The sequence below is a fragment of the Theropithecus gelada genome, chromosome 3, assembly GCF_003255815.1.
Source record: "Theropithecus gelada isolate Dixy chromosome 3, Tgel_1.0, whole genome shotgun sequence".
Lineage (NCBI taxonomy): Eukaryota > Metazoa > Chordata > Mammalia > Primates > Cercopithecidae > Theropithecus > Theropithecus gelada.
Window position 1 is genome coordinate 74,043,333 of NC_037670.1, and position 20,780 is coordinate 74,064,112.

The window sequence follows — 20,780 nt, forward strand, 5'->3', positions numbered from 1 at the left end:
CTTGTCTTCTTACTTTATTTCATTAATTTGATCTTCAATCACTGATATCCTTTCTTCCACTTCATTGAATCAGCTATTGAAGCTTGTGTATGCTTCACGAAGTTCTCATACTGTGGTTTTCAGCTCCATCAGGTCATTTAAGTTCTTCTCTACACTGGTTATTCTAGTTAGCCATTTGTCTAACCTTTATTGAAGGTTTTTAGCTTACCTGCGATGGGTTAAAACATGCTCCTTTAGTTTGGAGAAGTTTGTTATTACCGACCTTCTGAAGCCTACTTCTGTCAACTTGTCAAACTCATTCTCTGTCCGGTTTTATTCACTTGCTGGCGAGGAGTTGTGTTCCTTTGGAGGAGAAGAGGCGTTCTGGTTTTTGGAATTTTCTGCCTTTCTGCTCTGGTTTCTCCCCATCTTTGTGGTTTTATCTACCTTTGGTCTTTGATGTTGGTGACCTACGTATGGGGTTTTGGTGTGGATGTCCTTTTTGTTGATGTTGTTGCTATTCCTTTCTGTTTGTTAGTTTTCCTTCTAACCAACAGGCTAGTTAACAGAAAAGGTTAACTCAGCTGCAGGTCTGTTGGCGTTTGCTGGAGGTCTACTCCAGACCCTGTTTGCCTAGGTATCACCAGCAGAGGCTGCAGAACAGCAAATATTTCTTCCTGATCCTTCCTCTGGAAGCTTTGTCCCAGAGGGGCACCTGCCTGTATGAGGTGTCTTTTGGCCCCTACTGGGAGGTGTCTCCCAGTCAGGCTACCCAGGTGTCAGAGACTCACTTGAGGACGCAGTCTGTCCGTTATTGAAGCTCGAATGCCATGCTGGGAGAACCATTGCTCCCTTAGAGCTGTCAGGCAGGGACATTTAAGTCTGGAGAAGCTGTCTGCTGCCTTTTGTTCAGATATACCCTGCCCCCAGAGGTGGAATCTAGAAAGGCAGTAGGCCTTACTGAACTGCAGTGGGTTCTGCCCAGTTCGAGCTTCCCTGCTGCTTTGTTTACACTGTGAGCATAGAACCGCCTACTCAAGCCTCAGTAATGGCAGACGCCCCTCCCCCCACCAAGCTCCCGCATCCCAGGTCAATCTCAGACTTCTGCGTTACCAGTGAGAAAAGCTCCATGGGCGTAGTACCCACTGAGCCAGGCATGGGAGGGGATCTCCTTGTCTGCTGGTTGTGAAGACCATGGGAAAAGCGCAGTATTTGGGCAGGATTATGCCGTTCCTCCAGGTACAGTCACTCATGACTTCCATTGGCTAGGAAAGGGAAATCCCCCAACCCCTTTTGCTTCCTGGGTGAGGCAACGCCCCACCCTTCTTCTGCTTACCCTCCATGGGCTGCACCCACTGTCCAACCAGTCCCAATGAGATGAACCAGGTGTCTCAGTTGGAAATGCAGAAATCACACATCTTCTGCGTTGATCTCACTGGGAGCTGTAGACTGGAGCTGTTCCTGTTTGGCCATCTTGGAAGTGTGGACCCTTCATTTTTAAAAGCTGGTTTTCTCTCTCTCATTCAGAGGGTATGCATTCTCTTGATCTATCCTCAGATTCAGTGGTTCTGTCCTGAGTCATCTCTACACTGCTATTGAGCCCATCCAGCGAGTTGTGTCTTTTGGTTATTGTATTTTCTAGTTCTAAAATTTTCCTTTTTTTAAAAAAAATTCTGTTTCTTTGCTGAGATGTCCTATTGTTTCATTTGCTTCAAGAGAATTTATAACTACAACAATTTTCTAATGGCTACTTTGATATTTCCAACACTGGATTCGTCTCATGATAAACATTTTAATGCAAGAGAATATTTAAATCATGAAGAATCAAAGCTTCAATATTTCCTGTATGCCTCATGTTGTGCTGAGTGCTTTATGTGGATTATCTCATTTAATATGGACCACAGTCCTATCAGGTAGTATATTTGGTGGGAGAGGCTGGTTATGCTTAAGTAACAGACAGTTTCTAAATTGTAGTATCTTAACACAACATTTATTTCTAAGTAGAATTAGTAGTGCAGGGAGAGGAAATTGAGCCATAAATAATATAGAAATGTGATCATTTTATGTAGTTTTTTTTTCTATTTATGGAACATAAACAATGTGCTATGGAATACATTAGTGATAGAACTGGAGACTAAAGCAGGTCTGCTTCATGGAGATAAGTATTTTTTTTTCTTTTAAATCCTGCATCTTGGCAGATCACGAGGTCAGGAGATCAAGACCGTGCTGGCTAATATGGTGAAACCCCGTCTCTACTAAAAATGTAAAAAATTAGTCGGGCGTGGTGGCATGTGCCTGTAATCCCAGCTACTCGGGAGACTGAGGCAGGGGAATTGCCTGAACCTGGGAGGTGGAGGGTGCAGTGAGCCGAGATTGTGCCACTGCACTCCAGCCTGCACGACAGAGTGAGACTCCGTCTCAAAAAACAAAACAAAACAAAAACAAAAACAAAATCCTGTGTCTCTGAATAGGTTCTTGGTGTATTATATATTTATAAGTATATCCCACCTTTCTCAGAAGAGTTTAGAGTATTGTACAAAGAACTTTGCTATACAAACCTCAAGTTATTAGCCTAACATTTCAAGATTACAGTTGAACAGCAGAGAGAAAAATAAGAAGGGAAAAAACAGGCTAAAGAGGAGTGTCAGGGAAAGAGAAGAGCACCAAATAGCAAGTGAAATGTTTTGAGGTCTGTTTCGTACCAGATGAGGGTTCCAGAGACCTTTGATTTGTGAACGCAACTGAATAGCTAAACTAGGCTTATTCTGCCTATAGTTTGTTCCATTGAAGCAAAGATTGTATGTGCGTTTTATTACTCAGAGCCCAGGCCAAGGCAGGTAATTACAGAACAGTTAATTGGTGTAGGCCAGGTGCAGTGGCTTACACTTGTAATCACAGCACATTGGGAACCTGAGGTGGGAGCATTGCTTGAGGTCAGGAGTTCAAGACCAGCCTGGGTAACATAGTGATCCTTCCTCTTTACAAAAAAAGCAAATTAAAAAATATATATATTGTGTCACCTCTGTCTTTACAATTTTTGTTAACATTATTAAATGAGCATTGCCTTATTTACTAAACATTATAAATATATAACATTATTAAATAAGCATTTAATAACATATTAAATAAGGGTTGCCCCCTAAACAGATGTGTATTTAGTTCTGGTTTAATTCTTCCAAATACCAGTTAGGAGTTCTTAAATATGTTAGATATATAAATTTTAATAAAACCAAGTGGACTGACAAATACTTGAAATTATTAAAATAAACCTGTATGCTATTTAGTTGAATGAGAAATTAATTTTAAAATAAAATGCAATTTCTAGGTGTATCAGCCACAAAGAGAGTTCTTTTTCAGTTTTATTAAAATGAAAACCAGTCATTGTGAGAAATCAGGAGATAGCTTTTTAAATCAGGAAATGTATCACACAAAAGTCATTTATTTATCTCACCTGGTGGGTAGAACATTTATGAATCATTTATTGAAAATTAAATTGATTCTTTATGTGTATTAATTTTAATAAACAGATTTATGGCAACTAGTAACAAAAATGGTAATGTACCCTGTTATGAGGTTGATTGCTGAGAAAAATGGAGCATAGGGTTATAGTGTCCACATAGCTTCCACATAGCACTTGGCTTATAAACTTGATCTTTCATTTAATGAGCTATTAATATTAACAGGTTCTGCTGATTATTGCGTCATTCAAGCATGGATAAACATTCCCTTTGAAGCATATATTGTAAAAATTATATGTTTGAAAACTTAGTAGATACTTTCTGGGGGCAAGATTTTTGAATCTTTATTACTGCCCTTTCTTAGAGATTGAAGAAATGAAAACAAGTCCCCTGGTATGATACATATTTGAGCAGAATTTATAATTTCACTACCTAGAAGAAAATTTATTTTAGGCAGTCCAAGATTGACTGGTTGATCATTTTATTCATTCAACAAATATTTATTGATGACTTTTATATCTTGGATGCTGGGATACACAAGTATTTCCTGAGGAAGGGAGACAGTAAACAAAAAAACTTAAATATGTAATAAATCAAGTGAAATAACACTAGGTAAGGGGACTACAGAGTGGTCTGAGGAGTTGCTGTTTTATGCTGGGTGGTTACGGAAGGCCTGTCTGTTCAGGTGACATTTGAGTAAACATCTGAGGAAAAAGTCTCATAGGTAAAAGGAAGAGCAGACGCTGTGCCCAGAGGTAGAGGTCATGCTGGGTGTCTTCTAGAATGTGAATGTGGCTGGAGCAGAGTGGTGGGAAATGGTGTCCAAGAAGTAATGGGCAGCTAAGAATGTTGACCCTACAGGTCAATTTCTTGTCTTTGTTGTTTTATTTTTTGTTTGTTTTTGAGAAAGAGTCTCACTCTGTCCTCCAGGCTGGAGTACAGTGGCCGATCTTGGCTCACTGCAACCTCCGCCTCCTGGGTTCAAGTGATTCTCTTGCCTCAGCCTCCTGAGTAGCTAGGACTACAGGTGTATGTGACCATGTCCAGCTAATTTTTGTAGAAGTAGAGATGGAGTTTCACCATGTTGGCCAGGCTGGTCTCAAACTCCTGACCTCAAGTAATCCGTCTGCCTCGGCCTCCCAAAGTGCTGGGATTACAGGAATGAGCCACTGCGCCCGGCCCTTGTCTTTGTTTTTTACTGTAAGCTTTGTTTTAGTAGGATCACTCTGGATGCTGTTTTAAAAAATGTCTAAGGAGGATAATAAGTAGGAATAGGGGAGACCAGTGGGGAGGCTTTGTTAAAACTCTGGGCTAGAGGCGATGAAGGCTGTAGTTGCTTTTTGTCGTTAAAGTATAGCCAGTAGATTTCCTGACTAAAATGTGGGTGTGTAAGGGAAAGGGAACAGTCAAGGATGAGCAGTTGGAAGGATGGGGTTGCTGTAACTGAGGTAGGGGAGGACTCTGGCTAGAGTTAGTTTTGGTGCTCACGGTGAAGGCGGTGGTGGCAGGGTAGGTTGGAAGTTCTACTTTGCATATTTTGAGTTGGAGATGTCAGTTAGACATCCAAGTGGAATTGTCTAATAGACCTGAAAAAGAGTAGTTCAGATCTGGACTGGAGGCAGGAATTTGTGACTCAGTATTTAGATGGTATTCAAAACCATGAAACTGGATGAGATCATTTAGGACATGAGGACAGATAAAGAGGCCTGATGCCTGGACCCTGAGGGGTGCTACCGCATTTTAGAGATCTGGTAGATGAAGGGAAATCAGCAAAGGAAACAGAGAAGAGGTAACCAGTGAGGTAGGAAGAGAACCAGGAGAGAGTGGTGCCCCAGAAGCCAAAGGAGGAACACATCTCTGGATGAAGGGCACCATCATTGTGTCAAATGCTGCTGAGAGGAGGAATGAGATGAGGTCTAGGGATTCACTGCTGGATCTGCAAAAGTGAGGCCACTGGTGATTCTAAGAGCAGTTGTGGTGACCTGTGATGGTGGGCCTTGACTGGAAGGAGCTCAGGAGAGATTGAGTTGGCACAATGTCTTTGAGGTGCCCTGAGAAATTCTTGTACTGTGTATTACAAAATGGTGCAATCTAGAATGCTTGTATGGGACACGTTTGTTGAGTGACTGTTAAAGGAGATAGTGTGTATTTGGCACCTTGTCTGGCATTAAAAGGTATTCAGAAAGCATGCTGCTGCTATTTTATTATTTTTGGTCCATATGTATGCCAGGCACTTTCATGAGGGTAGGGACCCTGTCCCCAGTATCTAGTAGAACTGCTTGTCAGTGAATAAATGAATTGATTTTATTAATTCTCTCAACAATTATGTCAAGCTGGTGTTGCGTCCTTATTTTGGAGTTGGTGAAACTAGGGCTTTGAGAAGGCCTTTGTCAAACAGAAACAAGGACCACTCCTTGCCTCCTGACTCAACCCGAGAATTGTTTTATCCCATGACGTGTCCTCACAGGGATCAATATTTAATTTAGGAGCAAGCAAATGAGAAGTTTTTTTATTTAGCTTTGGATTTGGCTCAGGGTTTCCAACTCTTTCGCTCACCATCATTTTTATCCTCTCTGATCCTTGTATTATTCTCCGTAACAGGCAGAATAATGGTTCCCCAAAGATGTCTACATCCTAATCCCTGGAACCTGTGAATATGTCGTGTTACACAGCAAGGGAGAATTAAGGTTGCTAATCAGCTGACTTGAGAGTGAGATTATCTGGGCAGGACCAGTATAATCCTAAGGGTCTTTATAAATGGAAGAGGGAGGCAGGAGAAAAGGCTGTGATGTGGTAACGATTGAACCTGCCTTTGCTAGCTATGAACGGGGAAGAAGGGCCCACAGCCAAGGATTGCCGGCGCTTTGGGAAACTGGAAAAGGAGAGGAAAGGGATTCTCCCCCCAGTTTCCAGGGGAGGGCAGCACTGCTGACACCCTGATTTTAGCCCAGTGAGATCTGTGTCGGACTTCTAACCTACAGCATTGTACGATAACAAATTTGTGTTGTTTCACACTAAGTTTGTGATTTTTTTTTTACAGCAGTGATAGGAAACTAATACAGTAAATAATTTGATTGAATGACCTTGTCTCCTTAACACTTTTCATTAGGCTGCATTTCAGAGTTTTGGGAGTCAAATACAGCAAGGAAAACATACAGAAAATGGTTGTGATGGAACTGCTAATACTGTGGGGAACTGTATTTATAAAAATGTGTCTTTTCTGATGATCGTTCAAGAGTGTGTTTAAACGATCATTTCACCTGACAATTAGGACCTGATTCTATGCTGTCAAGGCTTTAAGGCATTCCTGTCTCTGCAGGCTCAAGGAATGCTATAACAAATCTAAATAACACGAAGGCTTCTTTCATCCATGAGCTATTTCAGTTTCAGTGCAGCCGTTTTTAAATACAGAGATTCACAGGCATCCATGTCATCACAGTCGTTTACTTTAGAATATGACTGTTTTCCCCAAAGACCTTGGTAGATTAAATACGTCTCTCAGAATCGTATCAGGGAGGGATGGAAGTGGGGAAACCTCTGATAGAGCCTAAGGATTTAGTCTGTTGTCATCATTTCCATCACCAGTGTTTGGGCAGTTTTGAGGGATTTGGGCTGTAATGGGCTACTTTTAGTCCTTACAGGCATCCAGGAGAGGTTCTTGGCTTAAATAGGAGATGGTAGTATTTCCTTTTACATTCCTAATAACAAGATTCACACTTAGATGTGTGTGAAAAAAAAATTTTTTTAAATGATGTGGTAAAACAAAAAGTAAAATGTATCTTCATCTTTTAATAGTTTAAAACAATGAGGTAATTAGATGAGAAGTGTTACTGTTTGGTTTTATGGTCTCGTCATGTGATAGGAAGTAACTTAGAAGGGAGGCTATGAGTTCTGCAGTGTGAAGTTGGGGTTGTAATACACCTCATGGCCGTATTTTTAGTATTTGACATTCACTGGGTATTACCAGATACTGGGCTTTGTGCTTGATGTACATTTATTACATTTAATTCTTACAAAAATCCTCTGAGGTCCAGGTTATCATTTCCCTTTCACAGAAGGCAAGGTAACTGAGGTTTTAAGTAACTTGTACAATGTATATGCACTGCATATGGTAGAACTGGCAAAATAAAAATTTTAGTTTATTTTGTGAGTGGCTCTTGATTATAAATTTCAGTAGGATTTTGGATAATTCTCTCCTTTTTTCTTAAAAAAAAAAAATGGCATTAGTGACCTTTATTAAGATACTTGATTGTCCTTACATCTCATACCTTTTTCAGCAGGGGTCTCCTACCCGCCGGTCCATGTGCGCAGCAAGGGAGCAAGCATTACCACCTGAGATCCATCTCCTGTCAGATCAGCTGCAGCATTAGATTCTCACAGGAGCATGAACCATACTGTGATCTGTGCATGCAAAGGATCTAGGTTGCACTCCTTATGAGAATCTAATGCCTGATGATCTGAGGTGGAACAGTTTCATCCCCAAACCAAGACCATCACCACCACCCCCACCCTGGTGGAAAAATTGTCTTCCATGAAACCAGTCCCTGGTGCTCAGAAGGTTGGGGACCACTGTCTTATAGCAGCTTCTGGATTTTTTTTTTCCTGTTGTTTGAATACTTCTTCCAAAAATACGATTTAGTGTGGGAATTTGTGAGATGATTCTTCTGAGCCTTCATGAAGTGCACTTTGGGTTAATCCGCAGAGGAAGCAGACCCTAACAACCATCTCTGCTTGTTAGGAGGAAGGGAGAAAATGGAGGAGTGAATGCAGCTGGCCAGTCCTCACCCCTGTGAAGCTGAGCTGTTGCTGCCCATTTCTGTAGTGAAGGGGGCGCAAAACCAGGCACACTGGGGAGAGGCCTTTGCTGGATCTGCCAGCTTTCCTTGACCCTCATCCTCACTGTTGCCCCTGGCTCCCCACTGTGGGTCGTTTCAGTGCCTCCATAGTTTCTTACTTGGGCGTGTTAATGTCTGGAATCTCTCTTTCCTCTCATTTTTATCATGTCTTCAGGGCTGAGTTGAGGGTAGGAGACCAGCAGCGCAGGTCAGCTCTCTGTCTTGGCAGAAGCTGTGTTGTGTTCTTTCTCGTCATACTGTCTTCAAATAAGACTATACCAACAAGGATCTATTTATTATGTTTTCCATTTTCTTGTCTTTTGCCTTGGCTAACACTTCTAAATTGGTTTTGAAAAAAGCAGAAGTGATTGTTGGCACCTGTGCGTTGTTTCCTGCTCATGATGGGAATGTTTCTCTTACTTCTTGTTCCGTATCATGTTGACTTCTGATTTCAAACGGTCATTCTTGGCTCTTCATTCTTAGCTCTTTGGTAAAGAAACTTTTTTGTTTACTGAAAGCTTTTTTAAGATCAGAAACAAGTGTTGAACTTTATAAATGCTGTCTGCAGTGTCTGTCAAGATGGCCCTGTGTTTTTTTTTTCTCTGCCTTACCAAATGACGTCAGATTTCCTAATGTTCAGTCTTTGTGTTTTTGCAATATTTGATCTTCAGTGTTTTCTATTAATATATGCTGGGTTTGATTTATGATATTTAGACTTTCTACATTTAAATTCCTACGTGAGATGACAGAATTATATGTATATTTTTTGTTGTTTTTGGTGTACTCTTTGGGAGTTTTGATATCAGGGTTACCAAAATGAATTTGTAAGTTTTTATATTTCCCTCATATGGGGCAGCTTAAATAAGTTGGGAATTTTCCATTCTTTGAAGGTTTTTAATAGAACTTGCTTAGCACTAGAACAGTCTGAGCCATGTACCTTTCTGCATGAGATAGATAGTACTTTAATGGCTTTTATTTTCTCACTGTTTGTTTGTGTGTGTCATATTCAATTTGTCTTTAAAAGGTACTAATGCTTGGACTTACTAATTTTTTTTCTCTGGTTTATTAACTCATTTTAGCTTTACTTTTGTTAGTTTTCTCTGGTGCCTGCAGTGCCCACCTTCCTGCTATTAGAGGTCCTTTGGTCCTGCACTGCTTAAGGCTGGACTCCCAGACCATGGAGGGCACTGCCCAGGTGATAGAGGTTTAGAGTCTCAGCCTGTGGAAGAAAGATGTAGAAAGATGGTGGTCAGGGCTAAAATGTGTGAGGATTGGAGATACAGTGGGCAGAGGCTGCAAGCATAGTTCTCCTTCTGGAAAAGAGTAGCTAAGGGGTAGGACAGGGGTCAGCTCTGTGAGGTTGGGGCAGACTCAGCCCCAGTCTTGGGCACAGAGGGTTGGTGAGAGAACTAGAAATCATCTGAATACCTTTTGCTCAGGTGGGTTATGTTTCTGGAAACAAATCAGGATATGTCAGGAATTTAGATTCAACCAATGTGTCAGTTTCTCCTTGATTTTGGTAATCATTTTAATGCTTACTGCTATAGTGAGTTTTTGCCTGATTTTTCTGGGAAATTATTGAGAAACTGGAAGAGGCTTTGGTAGGGTGGTTAGCAAGATGCTTCTTTGCACTTGGCTTATGGGATGTGCAATTGGAAATGCTTGAGAGGTATTTAATCTCCTCTCAAACAAAATAATTTGAAGAACTTCAGCATTGTCCTTTTTCGTATAACAACATAGATTTATTAGAAGTAAGTGTTAAGTTTTTCCGACAACTGAGTTTGCAGGACCTCTATTTGCTTCTACTGCTAGAAGATGGTATAGTTCCACTTCTGTAAATTTTCTATAATTCTAGTTTACAGTATTGCAAAATTGCCAGCCCTTTCCTTCTGTTTGGTGCCTCTACCTCCTTACTCCCCCTTTTACCCCTCCCTCTCTGTGTCTGCGAAGTAACACATAGTTTAGATGATCCCTGAGGTTCCTTTGGTTAATATTCTATGATTTGGATTTTCCTGTGTGGAAATCTAAATGAGAATGTCTTAGAAAAGCTGCTTACCAAACCTGGTCTGCTGTTACTACATACGTTTGTTTTCACTGGTCTTTATTAGGTACCCACAGTTCTGTTAGGTGAAGTTCAGAACAATGAAAAGGCATAAACTCTGCTTCTAAGGATCTTGTGATCACTAAGGGATATTGGCAAGAAAGGAAAAGAGGGTTATGTTGGCTTTAGTGGCGGAAATTGTCCACCTGAATGGCATAGCTTGAAGATTGGTGAGGTTATTCCATATGGCTAGAAGGAAATGAAAAGCTTATTTGCTTTTCTCATTTTTTCCCCTTTTCTATATATTCTTATCGCTTTCCCAATATAAACTAAATGATGGGAGTTGATCCTGTTTATGGTATGTGGCTTAGGGCATGGGAACCTTCACCTTATTTTTTCCTCCTTGAATTGAACATGAAATTCTAATACTACAGGGCACAGGAGAGACCAGGGTTTATGAAGACTGCATATCTTGTGAATCTTAAGTAGAGCTCCTCAATTATTAGGGGCTCAACTTTTTCTCAGTTTTCTGGTCACTGTGTTACGGTAAAGGAAAGCAGCTTTGAGAGATAAAAATCTTAGCTCAGTGGATACAAAGTGTTGAAGAGGATGTTGAACCATTTATTTTTATAATAAATATGTTTGTTTTAGAAAATTTAGAAAATATTGGCACTAGCTCACAACAGTGATTTTTTCATTTGCTATCTTCAATAGTTACAGCAAGCCAGTGATGTGATTTCTATGATCATCCCTATTCTACAGAGGAAGAAACTGACCTTAGGGAAATTACCATTTTGGTTTTTATTCTTCTCATCTTCCCCCCATATATGCATATACATTTCTTAAATAATATTTGGATCATACAAAGCAGGTTTTATGACCTATTCTTTCACTTAGCAAGACATTGTGAGAACATTTCTTTTTGTTATTAAATTGTCTTTGAAAACAGATTTGAATGTACATGTAATATTTTATCTTGTGAAATTTACTTAATCCAGAATTTTTCAACCTTGGGGCTACTGGTACTTTGGGCTGGATAATTTTTTGTTCTGGGAGAGTGTCTTGTGCATTGTAGGTTGTTTAGCATAATCCCTGGCCTCTACCTGCTAGATGTCAGTGGCACGTTTCCCCCACCCAACTGTGACAACAGAAATGACTCTAGACATTGCCAAGTAAATGTCCCTGGGGGACAAAAATCACCTCTGGTTGAGAACTACTCATTTAACTGTATGTATTTTATGCTTTAAATAAGAATATGTGGGTATAGTAAACTCATGGTGAATTTTCTGTTTGAAAAAGTAGACCCATGCCGTCCAGATTACATTTATCAGCTCCTAATTTCAGCTACTTTAAAAATTAATATTATTTTCCTTAATAGCAATTTTGCTTGTAAGTTGAAAATTTAACAACATTATTTGCATTCATATAAGAATGTAATTGCCTATCTCTCCGCAGTCTGATGGAAAGGCATGCCAGGAGCTTTGACCACAGTTATTTTACTGTAGATGAATTCCATTATCTTCATGTCACTTTCTTAAAAAGTTTGGTCATTGAGGCAACTATAATACCTGGTGTTATTAATGGAAACCAGAAGTTACCCTTTCAGCTTATTTATGTAGTTTTCTTTATACGTTTTGACACTTTAGAAGGATCTATAAAGCCATCTTTCCTATCAGATAGTCATCTTTGTGTGTAAATAAAATGATCTTTCTTTAATAGAACTATAGCATACAGTATTAATAGTTACAGTTGTCCTTTTAAGGAACTAGCATTCTTTCTTGGGGTGAGGTGGGGTGGGCAATACACCTTGAAGACTTTACTCTTTGATTAATTTTGAACTTTACCTTCAGGTTCTTTTTTAGGTATTCTTTTTTTCTCATCTTGGATCTTTTCTACACTTTATGGAAAACTTTAATACGAACATGACAAATTTGGAGATGTCCCAATTATGCATGTACTTTTAGTGATAACGTTATAGTTTCAAATAAATGTAAATATCCAATAATATGTAGCTCCTGTCTATGTTGCCTTTTGTGCATGTTGATAATATGTTAATATCCTATGGTAGTGACTAGAACTGTTCCTTAAAATATTATTATATGTTGGTTGTGCATGGTGGCTCACGCCTGTAATCCCAGCCCTTTGGGAGGCTGAGGCGGGCAGATCACGAGATCAGGAGATCGAGACCATCCTGGCTAACACTGTGAAACCCCATCTCTACTAAAAATACAAAAAATTAGCCAGGCATAGTGGCGGGTGCCTGTATTCCCAGCTACTTGGGAGGCTGAGGCAGGAGAAAGGCGTGAACCCAGGAGGCGGAGCTTGCAGTGAACCGATATCGTGCCTCTGCACTCTGGCCTGGGCGACAGAGCGAGATTCCGTCTCAAAACAAACAAACAAACGATGAAGATATATATATATATATATATATAGTTATATGTTTTTGAATCTCAAGATATGTTTTGATTGACTTGTATTAATTTTAATTATGCTTTTAAAAATTTGTATTTAGTACCAACTGTGTTTTATCTTTCTATTCTCTCTCTTCTCTAATAAATAGTAATAGCAAAGACATATTTTAGTTTAGGGCTTCTACAAATTGAATTATTTGTAAAGAGAGAATATTTTAAAATGCAAATTTCCTAAAATTCAAATGTTCTGATACAGGATTTTGATAGCTGTTTTTATATGTTAAGCTTGTAAGGTCCACTACCAATTTTGGATATTTCAATTCCCCATAGGTAATTAGAGTTCTAGAAAGAATGTTCTAGAGGAAGAAAACCTGTATTTTATAGCTTCATCCCCAGGGTTGGTTATCGATTTTCTTTTTATTAATAGTTGGTTTTTTACTGTGGAAGTTCAAACTGCATGAAAGCTTTTTTGTGTGTGTGTGTGAATTTCTTTTGAGGATATTAGTGTTTCCCTATTGTATCTAGCTTTAAAACATTGGATATTTATTAAAAGGATTTGCCCCTAGTCAGATGTAGTTGATGACATGAAACCAACTAAACCATTCATCTTATTAAAATTCCTGGAGGTTCAGCTGAGGTCTTTCTCAGGTGGAGCTGGAGAGGATGAAGGTCATCTCCACAGAGTGCGATGTGAATAGTCCAGGAGTGCTCCACTGGTGGTGTTTTCTACCAGCCTAATTTGGGCTTTGTAAGATATCTCACCTTTCTCCAACCAGTATATTGAGTATCATTTTATTTTGTAAAAACAAAACAAAATTGGATTTTAATAAAGAAATGTTATCCAGAGATGACATTTTAAGTTTTGTATAAGTAGTAACAGTAGAAAATGTAATGGTCTTTCTCTTAACCCCTAGAATTAATGTGACAGACATTTTTAAAAAGTAAAATTCAAGTCTTCATTTGGTCTGTAACAGTGATGCCATATAAAATGTACTAATATGTGAAAAATACAACGTTTAAACAAGGTGAAGAATGTAGAATCCATTCTACACAATTATTTTTGGTTGTAAACAAAGAAAAAATCAGTTTCTTGTACACAAATTTTAAATTATTAGGTGAAAAGAAACATAAAATATTCTTGTTGGTGTACAAGACCAAGTTAGGTAAACAGGACTTCCTCCATGAAAATGTACCTGATGGTAACACTGTAACAACATTACTAAACAGTTTTTCAGGGAGAAGTCTTTAATTGCTTTAATTTGTTATCCTTAAAAGTAATTTCCCTCCTCCTAAGTCCAAAACTCAGTAAGATTGACCATGATGTGACATTTATTTTCAGATAGTGTTTAGAATTCTGTAGCATGGTATAAAGGACTTGTCTTTAATTAAAAGTGCTCTACACTTAGTAAAAATCTATGTGAGTTGAGGAATTGATTCTTTTTAAAAGAAAGCCGCAAATTTTTCTTGTATGGGTAAATGTCACTCTGTTCGTATCTCCGCTTAGCTGCAAGTCAGGACTTGTACTATTCCACTAGGTTGTCATAGAAACGCAGTTAACTGTCATCTCAACTCAGACTGTTGATGGTTTTATTTGTAGGTTTGTAGGATTATTAAAATTTAACAAAAATTATTGATTTGCTTTTTATTAACACTGGGTTGTTTACCATGGAAGTCCAAACTGCATGGAAACCTTTTTTCTATTATTATTATTTTTTAGTTAAAGAGAAACTCTATAATCTACTAGATTTTTAAATGTTTTTTATTTAAAGTATGATGTGGAGTCTACAGTAGCAGAATAACCTCCATGAATCGTATTTTTGAATCACTTTCTATTTTCTTTGTTTATAGCAAGGAGAAAAAAAAAAAACCTTAAAAATTCACCTTTACCCTGCTTTTAACTTAACATAAAAGATACTTGTCAGAAAAGCATGAAAGGGTACATCAAATGCCTAATATTGGAGTCTTCATTTTATTTATGGTTTTTGAAACCCAGTAAGGATGCTTCACTGAGCTGTGTTGTGAAAGTATTTATTTTTGTATATTTATGTGTGAGAAATTATTTAGTTTTCACTTATAAGTAAGACAGGAAAACCTTATTTACAGTGACTTTATCTAATGGTCCGTGGATGAGTGCTTTTATGCAAAATAGTCAAGAGGCTAGAATTAACTTTTCACATTGGATGCACATTTGATGTCCCAACTTGAGCAACATGTGGCATCTTATTATAAAGACTAACACTCAGGATTCAATTTGTATTTAACATGTTTACTTCAGAATGCACACATCATCTGTGCTACATTTAATATTAACTTTGTAATGATTTCTCTTTCTTGCTTGTAGATACATAAGTAGAAGTGTCTGTTGTTTTTTGTAGTTTTCTTTTTTCAGTGTTTTTAGTCTTGGCTAATTAGCTATTTTATATTTTCTGTTAGGAACAGGTCAGTTTTGGGGTGTAACAGCTCCTTGGTTTGGGTAGATTATCACTGCCTTTTCATAGAAATGTGTAGGCCCTGTGGATAACTGTGCTTATACTTCCCTTTTGTTGCCATTAGTTCTTCAAGTTATTCTTGGAAAGTTAATAATAGGTATACCATCTTTGTTTTTAATACTTGCATCCGAAATAAACAGCTAATAGCTTATGTATAACTAGGGAATTAAATTTAAGACAGCTCATCAGTAGACATGAAATACTGATTTTAACTGAGCTTATGGCTCTTAAACTGTTATTACTGTTCTTGTAGCTAGTCTGCATGATGGCTTCCAGTGACCCTCACCTCCTATTCCTGCTCTGTGCTGCCCCTCCCACACTGACCTGTGTGATTGAAAGGATATTGTAGAAATAACAGCATTCCATCTGAGGCCATATAAAACATGGAAGGGGCTTCCACTTTGTTTTCTTTTGGATCACTCTTGCTTCATGGACCCATCCACAGGGCTGCTTGATCAGAACATGGCAAGTGACTTCCTTCAGAATGAGTGATCCAAGAGTGTTGGCAACTTCTGCCAACAGTGAGGACCAACTTGCCAGCCATTTGATTGAGCCATCTTGGAAGTAGATCCTCTAACCCCAGTTAGGCCTTCCGATAGTTGCAGCCCTAGCTGACATCTTGTCTGCAACCCTGTGAGAGATCCTCAGTGAACCACTCAGCTAAGCCACTTCTGAATTGCTTACCCATAGAAACTGTAAAATAATACATATTTATTGTTGGTTTAAATCAGTACATTTTGGTGACCAGGAGTGTGGCACATGCTTGTAGTCTCAGCTACTTGGAAGGCTGAGGCGAGAAGATCTCTTGAACCTATGAGTTTGAGTCCAGCCTGGGCAACATAATGAGTCTCTATCTTTATAGAAAATAATAAAATAAGTAAATCAGCAAATGTTGGCATAATTTGTTACACAGCAATAGCTAGCTAATGCACCTGCTAAATAAACATTTTAAAATGTTTTCTAATAATCACATAGTTTATAATTATTTCTAGGTTTAGAATAGGCTTTTGTTGTGGTTTGTAGAGTCATTTTCATAGGAGATTTTGGAGTGTGTTATAGAAGGTATTGACTTTAGAGCACTCATAGCTGAGTTTGAATTTTAGCTTCTCCTCTACTCACTGTATGTCTTGAAGAAATTACTTAAAATCTCTCATCACCAGTTTTTGCTGAAAATCTGTAAAACAGGACAATTATACTTAACTCTCAGTAGGGTTTTTTTTTTCTTTTAAGTCAGGTTGAAATGAGATTTCTGATATTAAGTCTCTAGCATGATGCTTGATATAGTCCATCATTTCCATTAATCCACAGATTAACCCCTTTCCATGTGAAGATGTAATCCTTTGCCCCAGAGGTGAAGACTTCTGTAAGAATTTGAGTTTGCAGTCTCTGCCTAGTCTGTCCTCTCAGTCTTATAGTCTTCCGCAGGCAGAGCACTTACTACTCTACAAGTCGTTTTTCTTTTGCCTAATTTTCTTTTTACTGTGATGCACCTTAGGTGTGACTTTATATTTATCCTGCTTATTGCAGAGCTTCTTGAGTTTGTAGATTGATGTCTTATCAGTTTTGGAAAATTCTGTTATTGTCTCTTTAAATGTTGCTCTTGTTCCTTTCCATTTTTCCTTATCCTTCTGGGACAGTAATGAAAAGTATGTTAGAGCTTTTCACTGTGTTCTATATGCCTAATAGATTCCTTTATATATTTTCTTTCCATTTATTCTTCTCTGGGGTTCCCTTTGGATATTTTTTTTACTCATTTCACTTATTTTGTCTTCTGTTTTACTAATCTTCTATTAAACCATCTATTGACTTCTTAATTCAGTTAACATTTTCAGTGTAAAAATTTTCATTTGATTCCTTTTTTTTTTTTTTTTTACAGATTAGAATTCTGTTGAAAATTTCTATCTTTTCATCAGCTTTTTGTCTTTTTCTGTTTTTTTTTTTTTTTTTTTGAACATGTAGTTGTAGTTATTTTAAAGCCCTTTACTGCTAACTTCAATGTCTAGGTCACCCATTTGTTTATTTTTATGGTCTTTTTTCATCTTGATTTTTGGTCATTTGGTCCTGTCTTATGGCATACCTGGTAATATTTTATTGAATCCTTAGTACTGTACATGAAGAATTGTAGAGGCCTCGGTAGTTTTCTTTCTCCAGAGAGGAGTCACCCTTTCCTTCACTAGACAGATATGTTGGGCGTTATATACCTCACTCCAATCAAAGATTGAACTGAGTCAAAGCTCTATGGGAGTTAAGTTTTTGTGTCCTCTAGGGACCAGGGGTTCCGACTAAGACTGTGATATTCACCAGGATCCAATTTCCTGATGCCTCTTGAACTCTTACTCTTATCTTCTTAACACATCAAGGCAGTTGATTTGCATTTTTCTTTCTGTTCAGCTTTTCAGCTTCATCCTGTGCCGTTTTAGAAATTGACAGTTGTCTTACAGGGAGAAGTAGCTGTGTAACAAGCTTGTGTCTCTGCCTCTTTTCCACTGATATCTTGGCCCCTCAGGTCTCTCTCCAGTTTTGTCACTCTGTCCCCACAAGTGCCAGAAGGTGTGCTGCTTTCCCTACCCCCAGCAGTGGCTGCCTTCCCAGGCAGAGCTTGGGTTCTCAGCCTCTTGTCCTACACCCAGAGTTAGTAAATGCCTCCAGGAAGAAAGTGGCTGAAGAATGCCAGTGCAATTCTTTGCTGCCCTGGAATCTTGACCCTTCTGATTGAGGTTGCCTCAGCAGCCCTTTGATGCCTTGGATAGATGATGTTGTATATTCCATTAAGACTTTCTGGTTATTTGTGGTGGGAGCACTGATGTCCTCAGGCTACTCTAATATTAGCTGCAGGGTGAAGACTATGCAATTATGGTGGTTTGTGTGGTGTTTTGACACTACAAACCACGATAATTCCATAGTCTTCACCCTCTAGCTAATGTCAGTGAGTAGATTATTTTTATGGACTTCTGTTTTAGCTAGCTTTATGCCATCACAGTTTTCTGTATATAAACTTTTTGTTTCTCATTACTTATTGATGTTAAAATAAAATCTTACTCTGAATCATAGTAACTTTTACAACTCTCCTTGATTTATTAATTCATGGCCATTATAGTAAATATTGATTACTAACTTTCTTCCATAAGAGTGAGGATTAAGAATATTTTATGAAGCCGTACCAAATAGTAAGTTTCAACATGTAAAGTTAGTGACAATATAACACTAAGTCTGTATACTCTTGTTTTCAACTTTTGAATTTATTTTACCAGTGAAGTTGTAGCAATTAATATGCCTAGGCAAAATGAAATATGAAAATCTTAAACTTTAGCTGTAGTTGGAATTATTAACATCGTTGAAGGAACCATCTCTGATTCTCTCGTAAGAAGTGTATTTTGAGGTTTTCAAAACAAAAGTGTATGACGCCAGTCATTTTTCTTTGCCGTTTGTGCAGGAAGAAGAGAGCGAAGAGGAACCCAAGCTGAAGTATGAAAGGCTTTCCAATGGGGTAACTGAAATTCTTCAGAAGGATGCAGCTAGCTGCATGACAGTCCATGATAAGGTAAGGTGGCACTTTCAGAGGATTCTTCTGTAAATTGTTTCTATTGTAAATTTGCTTGTGCTTTGGAGTCCTGATGCTTTTGGTGGTGGCTTTTTACAGTGATCCTGTTTCCTTGCCGCTACTCTCTTCCTCCTTGCCAACAAAAAACGAACAAAAAAGTCCAAATATTTTATATGTGTGTACACGCCCATTCACACACATACAACACACTCCAAGACTGTATTAAGTAGAATGTAGACAGTGATCAAAGTCAAAGATTTATATGAAATGGTTTTTGGAAACTCTATCGCTCACTTAATTCCTTAAATTATAAGGATTCCATTAGGAACCTGTTAAGATTAGAAATAATGTGAAGCTCAGTGCTTTTATAGGGGTAAAAGGGATTATATTGTAGGCGTTATGAATAGTAGAAATGCCCCAAATTACTAGTTATATCAGTGAATGAATTTATTTCACATCTGGGTCCTTGCTATAACAAAGCTCCAACCAACTTTCTGAGTGCAGGGTAAGTACTGGATAGCACCCTTAGCCTACTCTTGGACCAAAACAGTTTGTGTCATAGTCAGAATATTGGGGGGCATGTAGCTTCACCCATTGCTGTCTTCTTCCCTATGACCTTGTAAGTTTTAGTCCTTCCACAAAAAGCAAACTGCTCTTGTCTGATCCATCGCCTGGCTTTATCCTATGTTATTAGAAGTGTGGCTCATCCTCCCCCTTGCTTCCCACCCAGTTCCTTTTTACCTCAAATTTTGTTTAATTATAAATAGAGTCCTGTACCCACAACACTTTATTAGAGTATGTGCCTTCTTTCTCATGTTTTACCAGCAGCCTTCTCCTTAGAGGTGTCTGCCATTTGGCTGCAATGCCATCGACCCCTTTTCATTGCTGCCATTGTCCAACTTCTGGTCCCTTTTCTTCACTCATTGAAGACTGCCTTTGCAGTTCTTCAACCACATTTCATTCCAGTAACCCTTACCTCTTCCCTGTTTCATCTCCCCACTGATAAGGCCACACTTTGGATGGTGTCAGCACTGGAACGTGAGGATCTTAGCCTCTGTGACACTCTTTGTTGACCCCTGTTATTCTTCAACCTTTTGTGCTCATTTTCCCACAAGCTGTATGACTTTATGGAGTCTTGATCTCTAATCCATTCATTCTTTTTCTTTTACTTTTCTGTGCCTGTGAAATGATTGATTATCCTAACTCTATCTTACCAGCATCTTCAGTTCTTTTACATCCCTGTCTTCCCATTGTGCACCTCAGCCATACTCTCAACCCTGAATTAGTGCTTTCGTGACAAGGACAGCCATGTGCTGTTATAGACTCACACACCTAGGTAAATTTGTCACTAAAAATTATTCTGAATTATTTGTCCTTCGTCAGTTTCTTTAGTCCCCAGTCCCTCTTCTGAACCACTGTCCCTTCTTTCTTAGAGGATGATGTCATTTCTATGTAAGAAGATTGAAATTGTCAGGTATGAACAGCCTCAATTCCTGACCTCTTTTTCACACCCATTCTTACCCATGGGAGATTTTCTTTCTTTCTTTCTTTCTTTTTTTTTTTTTTTTTTGATTTGGGTATAACTTTATTTATTTATTTATTTTTTATTTATTTATTTATTTATTAATTATTATTATTATTATACTTTAAGTTCTAGGGTACATGTGCATAACGTGCAGGTTTGTTACATATGTATACTTGTGCCATGTCGGTGTGCTGCACCCATCAACTCGTCAGCACCCATCAACTCGTCATTTACATCAGGTATAACTCCCAATGCAATCCCTCCCCCTTCCCCCCTCCCCATGATAGGCCCCGGTGTGTGATGTCCCCCTTCCTGAGTCCAAGTGATCTCATTGTTCAGTTCCCACCTATGAGTGAGAACATGCGGTGTTTGGTTTTCTGTTCTTGTGATAGTTTGCTAAGAATGATGGTTTCCAGCTGCATCCATGTCCCTACAAAGGACACAAACTCATCCTTTTTATGGCTGCATAGTATTCCATGGTGTATATGTGCCACATTTTCT

The 20,780-nt window shown here is 38.5% G+C and overlaps 1 protein-coding gene across 3 annotated transcripts in view; it reads left to right on the forward strand.

Annotated features, from left to right (window-relative positions):
* VPS41 (VPS41, HOPS complex subunit) overlaps positions 1 to 20,780 on the forward strand; it is a 187,427-nt gene that overhangs the window by 25,419 nt on the left and 141,228 nt on the right. For all 3 annotated transcript variants that reach the window (XR_003118549.1, XM_025379273.1, XM_025379272.1), the window contains exon 3: positions 18,647 to 18,754. Coding sequence is in view for 2 of the 3 variants with exons in the window: in XM_025379273.1 (XP_025235058.1) it covers positions 18,647 to 18,754 (108 nt within the window). In the remaining variant the exon portion in view is untranslated. The remainder of the gene's footprint in view (positions 1 to 18,646; positions 18,755 to 20,780) is intronic.